The 10920-nt window shown below is 45.8% G+C and overlaps 1 protein-coding gene across 2 annotated transcripts; it reads left to right on the forward strand.

Moving 5' to 3' along the window:
• The first annotated feature begins 1500 nt into the window (after positions 1–1500).
• LOC112878826 lies at positions 1501–8902 on the forward strand. Of its 2 annotated transcripts, none has more exons than XM_025943056.1 (6): positions 1501–1549; positions 7420–7529; positions 7599–8136; positions 8212–8374; positions 8448–8629; positions 8700–8902. In XM_025943056.1, exons 3-6 carry the CDS (start codon positions 7897–7899, stop codon positions 8718–8720), a joined length of 606 nt encoding a protein of 201 aa, XP_025798841.1. In that variant the 5' UTR covers positions 1501–1549; positions 7420–7529; positions 7599–7896; the 3' UTR covers positions 8721–8902. The 2 variants fall into 2 exon arrangements, 1 of the variants encoding a protein (XP_025798841.1); XR_003225877.1 differs by lacking the exon at positions 1501–1549 and having other exon boundaries at positions 7421–7529; positions 7599–7888; positions 7954–8136.
• The last annotated feature ends 2018 nt before the right edge of the window (positions 8903–10920 follow it).

Raw genomic sequence — 10920 nt, forward strand, 5'->3', positions numbered from 1 at the left:
GGGAATTCACTTTCCGTCTGTTCTTCCTCCACATCCGAAGCTAGCCCAAGGTTTGCCCTGTTTTACTAGATCTTCTTAATGCTGGCGATTCCTTTGCTGGAATATCGCCGTTAACTTCCTGTTATCTGTTTTCCCGGACTAGGGACTTGATTGCTATGTTTTAGAAAGTTTTAGGGTGTTCTTTGTAAAATTTCCAAAGCTTTCTGTATTTCAAATCCATGAACTTCTACATTTCATAGATTTTCGTAGGAATTTCATAAAAATGTAAAATCAGTTTTGTTTGAAATCCTAAGTCAAACCCTACAAGTTTTATGTTGTGCTCTTGAATTAAAAATCTTTGATGTGTGGTCTAGGTCAAATGTTAGGGAATGAATGTTTTATTGTGCTTTATATTGTATGCATGTGATGTAGCTGAAAAATAATTATAGGATATATGTTTTAAATGGAGATGTGTGACAGTTAGTTAATCCTGTCACCCGAGTGCTCATATCTCTGCCCTCAAGACATTGTCCTCGTCTTGATTGTCGTTTCCTTAAGGTTCTCTTCGTATAAAGATCCTTGTTATTCCATGTGCATCTACTGCTTAGCCAAAACATCTCGACAGCTATGCTTCAGTATCCGGTTATCAACCCAGCCACTTAGCATCTGTTTTCCTTGAGTCTATGGTGTTCCTATGTAACAGCTGTCAATCGATACTTCTACCATCGGCTGGTTAGCTGATACGATCGTTACCTTTCTAGTATCGGCTACTGCCAATACAGTTCTTTTGTTCTATTCTTCATCGACTGCATATAGTCGATATATCAAAGGTGTATACACAATCTTAGGGTTCTTGCCATCGACCTATCCAAGCCGATTTTGGTTGTTTTTCCATGTCGGTCAAACACGGCCGATCAATCCTTAGTTTCCCTATCCATATCCACACACTTCTATCAGTTGATTTATCGACTGAGAAATCGGCTATAAATCTATCGGTCATATACCCTTAACCACACTCCATTCGGCTATACGTCACTCAATTGTTGTGCTGACGTAATCAAGTCGATATAACCACACTTAGTTACCTAGAATAACATTTAAGCACATCTCAGTTAAGACAACTGCTTTAGGAATCATCCTTCTGCTAAAGTAATCGATGCTTTCATCGATCAATTAGGGAACCGATGCACCTTTCCATCAGCTAAACCCCCGTTATTTCCAATCGGCTCTATTGTAACCCTCAACGAGTAGCCGGTTCTAATTAGTTGTCCACCTACAGCTCTGTTTAAGTTTAACTTCAAATCTTTTTGGTTGTTATGTGAATAGTGTGTTATTTGAGTGCTGGATTGCAACTGTATTGTAAAGTAAAATAGTTTCATATGCACACTTTGAATGTAATGTCGCCTTGCATGTAGATACGATTACTTCGGCAACGATACCTACGAGATCTCCCCGGAGTCTACGGAGGATGTTCCTGAAGACCAAGTGAATGTCACCGAAGGATTATCTGAAGCCCCGAACCAAAGTTCGGAAGATCTTAACTTTATTGACTTCAGTCCCACCAGTAAAGGTAAGCCCCGGACATATCCCACTACTTTATTTATACTGCAATCTATGTCTATCTATATTATATCTTGCATTAAGTCTAGGAATTGAAGTGAAACCCTAGATGAATGAATCTTAGGAATCCGATGTATTGTGCCCGAGTCCTTATCGCTTAGATGCTCTGCTAAATAGGATCGGTAAAAGTCGGGTGATTTCCTGTCACTCGCGCGATATAGGAGTTGCTTGTTTACAATTCTGCAACCACTATAAGGATGACGGACAGGGTCATGTGCTGTATCATGACCTGGAAGTTTACCCTGTCTGTTTTGATTAAAAGTGATTAAGGTCGCAACATGTGGTAGTGGTGGCTAAGCATTTGAAAGTACTAGCCACATACCGCGAAATATGGTAAGCGGTAAGCCTAGTACCCGAATGGCCCGGCAAATGGACGCGCTTCCACCACTCGACTTTTATTTTATGTTCACACGCACCGACGTGTGGGAGTACGTTCTGCATGGTAGACAGGAATACGGGTTTTGTAGTCGCGCTACAGACGTATGTCCTACACAATTGGTGTGCGTATGGTCCTGCAGTCACTTCTGGTGGCCCTGATCCATAACCCGGAATATGAGGGAAACGGTTGCTTCGGAACACCCTGTTGGTATTCCAAGCGTGTGTGTTAGGTTTACCTTGCAAGGTTAAATTCGATTCGGATCGTCCACCTCTCACGAGGATTGAGACTGCTTATCCCTTTTACCACATAGAGTAAAAAGTGTAATTGTTGATGAAATAATCTTGATGGATGATAATATCTATCTTGCTTGTTTAGTATAGGTGCTTACCTAGAATGGCTAATCAAGCTAGAATCTGAAAGCAAAAATTTGAAAGTAAGTTATACTCTTAGTTGCTTTTCAGCTGAAAATAAACCCAGAACCTTTACAATGCCTTCATGAGTCTAGTTAGGGGCTAAAGTATACTCAATCCCGGGTAAGCCTTGCTGAGTATTAATATACTCAGCCTTGCTAGTTATATGTTTTGCAGGTAATGTCTTGAAGACCCTACTCTTCCCTTGCCTTGGCCCTGTGCTCTTCCAGAAGGTTGGTTCGTGGAATGGGATCGTTCCCGACCAACATTGGGGATACCGAGTGATGTCATGCCCGGGCTTAGCATGACATCTGTCTTGACGACGTGCTGTAATCATTGCGTATGTTTTTCCGCTGCTAAAAACCATAACTCTAACAGTTTATAATGTTTTCTCTAAATTTAAAACTTCGTACTGCTTTTGGAAACTTTTGTAATGTAATTCCCTATGATGTAAAACATGATGGTAACTCTATCTCTGGACTCACCTTCGTGTGAGGTAACCTTATTTGATCCTGTGTTTCGGTGGTTTATCGGGACGTTACCCGACAGGCCAAGGGATTATACCGTTTGAAGCACGTTGGAGCCCTCGGGAGTGGACTCGCGTACTTGAGCCGGTATAATTCAGGTTGGTACTGCCACAACCACTACTCCGTTGGTTATCACCCATGTCACATGAATGACCTCACCACGAAGGCTTATCCCTACAAGCGCAATCAAGAACACAAGCAAGAACAGGAGATGCAATCAAACAGACTTGATTATGAGGTGGAGTCTCACAAACCGATGAACGGCGACACAGTTTGATGACAGATTGAATCTAAGCAAAACTCCAAACCCTAAAGTGGCAATGGCTACTGAATAAAAAGAAGTTAGGGTGTACAAGTTCTCTGGTCGCAACCCTAACGGGCTTCAACACGGTACACGGGCCAACAGACGGTGACACAGCATCCTAACAGATTCTGGATGCCCACTTGTATCGATGATTCCTATCAACTCAGAAGGAATTTTGAGGTGGAACCAGTGCCATTGGAAGGTCTATGAAATTCTGGTTCCAACCATATATAGAACGTCCAAATCCGACTCCGTATGTGGCCAGGGTGTCAGTTTTGGTGAAGTAAGGTTCTGAAATCCGAGGTGGACTCGATTTTGATATTGTTTAGGATTCTAACTTGGGTTGGACATCCCTTGCTCGTCCTCTCCCCCTCCATGCCTATCTTTTAGTACTCCATCATCATCTCCATGATTCCTAATTATAATAATATATTTAGGTAGCAACCTATTCTCAAAATAAGTAAACAAATAATATAGGAGCAAGCTCACCTTGTCTTTAGCACGAATGGTTGTACATAAGCATATCACATACTCCTCATCCATGTCTCTCCCTAAATATGTTCTTATTATGTTTGTATCCATATGAGTCATGTCCTCATCATAGCTAATTAGCGAGGCAAAGCTGGATGGCTCGCTGGTATGTAGCCCTTGCGTTCTTCAACCCGAAGGACATAGTCTTGTAGGCGTATGCTCCAAACAGGGTGATGAATGCTTTCTTGATATGGTCTTCTTCTTTGAGGGCAATCTGATGGTATCCCGAGTAGCAATCAATGAAAGAGAGCAGGACGCAGCCAGCCGTGGAGTCGATGACTTGGTCAATGCGTGGGAGCGCGAAAGGATCTTTTGGGCAGTGCCTATTGAGATTAGTATAATGCACCCTCCATTTATTATTATTATTTTTCAAAACAAGTACAGAGTTAGCTAGACACTTTGTATGGTAGACTTCTTTAGGCCCTATTTGGCATAGGCTATGCCAAAATAGCTTCACCAGTGAAGCTGAAGCTGGTGAAGCTAGAAAAACTAGCTTCGTCTGGCTTCTAGTTCATTTTAGCACATGCTTATAAAACAGCTTCACGCTACAGTATCTCGATTTGCATGAAATAGCTGAAGCTGAAGCCAAAATAAGCTATGCCAAATGGGGCCTTAATGAAACTAGCCGCGAGTAGTTTTGCTAACTCCTTCTTGATGGCCTCCCTCTTGCCAGTGGGGAACTGGCGCAGTTGTTGCTTCTTGGGGGTGGCTTTTGGATCAACTTTTAGGTAATGCTCGTTCAACTTCTTGGGCACCCCTGGTATATCTGCTGGATTCCATGCAAATATGTCTCGGTTAGCTCTAAGGAGGTTGACGAGCGTGAGTTCCTATTTGTTGTCCAGCACAGCACTGATGAGTGTCGTCTTAAATGAGTCGCCCTCCTGCAGTTGGATGGTCTTCACGGCAATGTCGCTGGTGTTGGGCTTCACCGTTGATTGGAAGAGCTGCTGCATGGCTGCAAAAACTTTAGATGAAGGTTCTAGCATGCGTGCAATCAAGGTGTATTTGATTGCCTCTTGATCGCAGTCGTACGACTTGTTCAAGTCACCGCGGAAGGTGAGGACCCCTATCTTGCCCGACATCTTGAGAAGTAGGTAGAACGGAGCCTTACTTGGGGTGAACATCCTTGAAATGTCCAGCCCCATCTTTTTCAAAATACTCACAAAGAGCAGGTTGGGGCCAATCCCGCCATCGATGAGTACTCGGGTGAGCTGTGAGCTAGCCACTATAGGATCTAGAACATGCAGGAATTTTCCTAGCTCGGAGAAGCTGGTCCACTGATCCTCTCGAGAGAAAGAAATTGGGACCTTGCTCTATCTCAAGGGCCATCGTATGGCTGGCTCGACAGATAAGATCTCGCGTAGAGTAAGCTTCTACGCGCTTGGTTGGGAAGCCGCCGTCACCGTTGAAGATAACATTGTCGACATTCTTGGGATCTTGATATCCCTAGGCCTCCGACTTATCTCCCTACTCGTTGTCCTTGTCCTTCCCCTTTTTGTCCTGATCAGGGAGAGGTGCGGTGCGCGACTTGCGGAGGCTGATGCACCAGAAGAGTGTGTGCTTGGACTTCGGGTGCATCAGGCATTGCTTGTGTAGGATCTGATCCTGTTGGTTCCCGACTTCTTGCCACGCAAGTTGCACTCTATCGGTATTTTACCGGCTGCCCACCGAGGGATATACCCAAGGTGGTAAGTTTTAGATGAGGAGACGTCGAGATCAGGAACTCGAAGGTGCAAGGAACACAAAATTAGACAGGTTCGGGCCGCGAGGTGCGTAATACCCTACGTCCTGTGTGGCGGTTTGTATTGACTTGGGTGTAGAATGATCTGATGATCTTATTTTGAGAGGGTCCCTGTCCCCCCTTATATATCCGGGAGGCCAGTGTTATAAGAATCCTAACCAACACTAGCCAAGGAATAGTACCAAAAAATATCTTGAGTAGATTCCTTCTGTATCGGTTAGCTTTATCTCCTACTTAAATGGGATAAATAAGAGATAAACGAGATGAATAAGAGATAAGACAGACTTAATCTCTTAAACCTATTTAAACTACGTTATGTACACAGTCCTGTGGCCCCGGGTCTGACAAGCTCCCGAGCTCTTCGTAGTTGAGTACTGCAGGCTTATCAAGTACTTTTCGAAGTAATCTTCGGTTTCTTTGATGCTCCGTCTTGAAGTCCTTCTTCGAGTACTCACTTGGCTGCATCGAAGCTATGAGGTGCTCATGCCCCGAATTATATTTTTGATATGGTGTGCGATTGAGAAATCGCACTCCATATGAAGTAGCCCCCGAGCCTTAGGTTGAATCGGAGAATCAAGTTGAGGGTCGCATTAGTCTTGAATCTTCTTTACTTACTTTTTCAAATAAATTTGAAAAAATAAGTAGTCGATGCCACATATCCCGCAGCCCCCGAGCCTTGAATCCAAATCTCTCAAATTTGGAAATAAGGATCCAAAAGTCGTGGCATACAGTGTAAAAATGTCCATATGGTAAAGAACTGGTGTGATGGCACAAATTATGGAAGTTAGATCTCGAATTCGAAAAAAACCCTTTTTTCGGGACAATTAACCCTGAAAAAATGATTAATCAAATATTTTATCTAAACAATCCTCAAATGACCCCTCAACTTCCAAACATTCCTTGAAATGACTCTTCAGCTTCAAAACAGTAAAACTGCACCCAACCGCTGGTTATTTAACCCCGCGGTAACATTGAGTAAAAAACTGTGCTTCCAATCTGCAATTTGCCAAGAGCCGCCAAAATCCCCCAAACAGAACTGCACTCCGCCTTCATCCTCTTGAGGAACCCCAATCCCCCCAAATCTCCCCGCCCCTCTCCCCGCAGCCCCCGAGCAACTCGTGGCGAGCGGATCCAAAGATGGCGCCCAAGAAATCGGAGAAGGATGGGAAGAAGAAGGAAGCGCAACAGCCATCCGGGGAGTGGACACACAGTAAGTGCTCCCTCAACGATCTTAATAGGCTTGTTTCCGAGGGGTTGCTCCAAGACAAGAATCTTGTCAATTGGCGCCCCTCATTCCGTGAACCTTTCCCCATGGAAAATGTTGACGAAATCATCACATTTTACCATTTTGCCGACGGGGTCTGGCACTCCCCTCTTGCTCTTTTTTCCGTGGCCTTCTTTACTATTACGGGCTTGAGCTCCATCACCTCAACCCGAACTCCATTTGCCATATCTCAATCTTCATTCATTTCTGTGAAGCTTTTTTCTGAATCGAACCCCATTGGGATCTTTTCCGCTTTCTCTTCCGAGTCAAACCACAACCCACCTCAAAAATCCTTCTGTTGTGGGGGGCGCCGGCATCCAACTAAGACAACAAGCCGGCAACAAGTACCTATCGTACAAATTCCCCCTCCAACATTCCAGGTGGAAAAATCATTGGTTTTATATCAAAAATCATGCCCCCCAACTCCCAGAAAAATCAAATAGTCCACCTGTTGTGAGGCAGGAGTGGAATATCGAGCTTTCCAGGGGAGACATGGATCAAGTTGAGGAACTGCTAGACACCATAGCTGCGCATAAGCTGATGGGAGTGATCGGCGCATCTGTTATGTTTTCCTTCTTCAAGCACTGAGTCCAGCCAATTCAGCAACGCCACATACTTGGATTCGAGTACAAGGGCACTGAAGATCCGTCTCGCATGTGCGCAGAGGAGCTGTCAGATGAGGCCGCACTCCTCCGAGTCAAGCAGGTGCTGTTAGACGTGGATGCAGTCCCCTACATCCCGCAGCTATTCGCGTCACAGAATCCTCCGAAACCGGTAAGTATTCAACTACTTTTGTTGAAAATGAACTCTGTTTTACCGCTGCTAACTAAAAACCTTCTGTAGGGACACACAGAATTGTACCGGAGCTACCCGCCGCAACCCGACATCCCTCGGCCGGACCACCTCCTCCCCAGCGCCGCAGCTGAAGCCAAGAGGGCTCGAGTAGCCGAGGCACTGCCCGGCAGTGAGTCCACCGAAGGCGGAAGCCCCCTAGCGGAGAAAGGAGCCGAGGGGAAGGCGAGTAGAGGCAACTCCCCCGGACCATCCGTGGAGTTGGCCGACACTCTGCCTGCGATCCTGCAGGGTCGCCGGGTTGTGCGCAAACGAAAAGCGCAAGAAGTCGAGTCCTCCAGGTACAAACATGCTGCCGTGTTGTCATACATCAATATTGTTGCATGCTAACATTTCCCGTTTGCAGTCCTCCCGCTTCTCCGCCCAGACCCATGCTCCAAGAAATGGGAACAGATCCAGTAGCTTCTGCGACTGTTACCATTGCCATGGCGGGCACCGCGCCATCAGCTGGTGTGACCCTGCCGCCGGCGAAGAGTACCCCGTGACGGGCTATGCGGGTGAAGAAGGCTGTCATGAAGAAGTCTATGTTGTAAGTTTGCATCTTGTTGCATCGTAAATATTCTGCTCTTTTCGACTCGTATGATAACTGAATCTGCTTTATTAGGTCTGCAAGCGCTGCTCCACACAAGTTGAAACAAGCCACAGCTACCCCAGCCCTCGAACCATCGGCCCCAATGGAGTCCGCGCCCAAGGAGCCAGCCCCCGAGGCAGAGTTGGTGGCGAGGAACAAGTCAAGGCCCCTGATGCCGCTCCTACAGATGGCACAGGTAAATGTCTGACCGCCCACGGCTAACTGCTTAGACCCCAGGCATTATGTACTGAATGCATCGTGACTTGCAGGTGCCCAGCAGCCAGCTTCTGAAGATGCCGCAGGGACCTCAAGGAGTCCCGAAGATCTGCTGATGACCGGGCCCGGGTACCAGAACCTTATTGCCACAGACCTGGTGGATGACCCAATGCTGATGGCTAATAACATCAAAACCTTGAAGCAGGCTTACAAGGAGTTGTATGATTATGCCATGGTAAGACGTGACAACTCTTCTACTAGTATGCGCTGTCAAATGGCTTGTCTTAATCTCCTCCTCTATGCAGAACGTGATCACGCACTCATAGAAGAAATCCGAGAAGCTGAAAGCCGTTGTGAGTGGTCACCAGGAGCTTGCTGCCAAGGACAAGCGCATCTCCGAGGAGCTGACAAAGAACATCTATCTCCGGAGAGAAATTGACAAGCTGAAGCAAGAGCGGACTCGAGAGACATGGCTCCTCAAGAACGACCTGCGTAACCTCGAGAAAGCCAACGCCGAGCTCCAAGAATGACTCAAGGAATAGAAGAAGGCGCACCAGGAGCAGCTCAAAGAGCAGAGGAAAGCGCATCAAGGTAAGCCCTTTTTGCCCTCGAGTACTTTCACTTAACAATTTATCTTGGATTTTGAAAAAACCTTCACCGCAGAACTTAGGAAAATCTTAACGTATAAAGAAGAGCTGCTTACTGACGTGAAGAATATGCTGTATTGCCGTACAGATGACATCGAGAGGCTGCAGAAGGTGGTCGCCGATACTGAACAACAGTTCGCCGACTGCCTTCAGCAGATCAAGACACTGGGCGAGGAGAAGGGGCGGCGGGAAAAGGAACTGGAGATTCTCAGGGCGGCCGCCCAGACGCTCATGGATATGGTGGATCCACCAGAAGAAGGCGAAGCAGGCGAGCAGCCCTTGCTGGATCGACTTCTCGGAGCGTCGGAAAGAGTCGTCAAGTTCCTCACGGAGGCCCCGGTCGCTTGTGTCAGCCATGCCCTTGCATTTGTAAAGTCCTTTTGGCCAGAAGCTCCACAAGGAATGTTCGCGCAGGGAGTGGCTGCGGAATGTACTGAAGAACAATTCAAAAAGTACCTCCAAGAAGCCCAACCGGTAGCAGAACAAATAGTACAAAGTGTGCTGCAAGTTTAAGGTGTAAAAAACAAGTACTCATTTCCTTGTGTATATATTTTATTTGATGTCTCTACTTGTATGTGCCTTAGCTGAATTGTCATCCAGGCTTAAAGGCTAATTAGTAGACACTACCCTGGGTGCAGTGACCCTGGAAGTAGCCATAGCTCCGAGTAGGAAACCATCCCACAAGTTAGATACAACCCAATCACGCGGGCCTAACTAGCTAGGAAAAAACGCGAGCATCGTCGTGGGATTGCCATACGTATGGCAGGGAGAAATGAAGCTACCCCGAGTGCAATGACTCTGGGTGTAGTTGAAATCGCTACTCATGAGCGTGTGTCCAACAAGTTAGGTAGGAACCAATCGAGCGGATCGAATTTGTTGGGAAAGAACGCGAGCATCATCGCGCAGCTGCCGTGCTTCTGGCAAGGAGTCGAAATTGCCCCGAGTGCAACGACTCTAGGCGTAGTCGACATAGCTCTTTATGCAAGCCCATCCAACAAGTTAGGTATAAACCGATCGAACGGATCGATCTTGTTGGGAAAGAACGCGAGCATCATCGCGCAGCTGCCATGCTTCTGGCAAGGAGTCAAAATTGCCCCGAGTGCAACGACTTTGGGCGTAGTCGACATAGCTCCTTATGCGAGCCCATCCAACAAGTTAAGTATAAACCAATCAAACAGATCGATCTTGTTGGGAAAGATGCAATAATTATCGCAAACGACCATCAAAGGATGTCGATAGAGCATGGATGTGGCTGTAGCCTCCGTCAAATTCGCGACAAGAAGTCGATGTATCATGAACGTGGCCATAGCCTCCGTGAAACTCATGACAAGAAGTCGATTTATATAAAACATGCACGTGGCCGTAGCCTTAGTATGTTCATAGAGAAATTTACAATCCAAATCTTGTGACACGTAGCCTCCAAATTTGATTCAGAAGAAAAAGACCACCTGAGCGCCCGGAGAGCAGCTATCTCCGAACATTTTCTCACGAGTAGAACTTGCGCAGGTTCTGAATGTTCCAAGAGTTCAGAACATCTTGGCCCTCGGGATATTTGTGACACTCAGGTATTTAGTGTGGTCACATCCTAAACTTTAGTGTAATGTTATATGCAAAATGTGGTAAAAGTGTGTTTAAAAATTTAAGTACTAAGTGAAAAGGGTTACTTATATAATTATATTTTAATAAAGGTCCTTTTGTGCTAAATGGGTGAACATGGAGGGTAGAATTCAAAAGTATGGGGGTTGTTCTGCAAAAGTTAAAAACTTGTGTTTAAATCTTCAAAGTAGGAGAAACTACCCTTTGGATATAAATGTGGTGTAATTTTAAAATAGGATTTATGCAAAGTTTAGTAATCTTGCTAAATTTCAAATTACTTGCA

This window comes from Panicum hallii, chromosome 1, assembly GCF_002211085.1.
Source record: "Panicum hallii strain FIL2 chromosome 1, PHallii_v3.1, whole genome shotgun sequence".
Taxonomy (NCBI): Eukaryota; Viridiplantae; Streptophyta; class Magnoliopsida; order Poales; family Poaceae; genus Panicum; species Panicum hallii.

Excerpts from the sequence above, each read along its gene's own strand:
- LOC112878826 (XM_025943056.1), top strand. The coding sequence starts at position 7,897 with ATGCTGCCGTGTTGTCATACATCAATATTGTTGCATGCTAACATTTCC. Across the intron at positions 8,137-8,211 it reads GTCATGAAGAAGTCTATGTT|GTCTGCAAGCGCTGCTCCAC; the intron begins GTAAGTTTGCAT and ends CTGCTTTATTAG. Across the intron at positions 8,375-8,447 it reads CGCTCCTACAGATGGCACAG|GTGCCCAGCAGCCAGCTTCT; the intron begins GTAAATGTCTGA and ends CGTGACTTGCAG.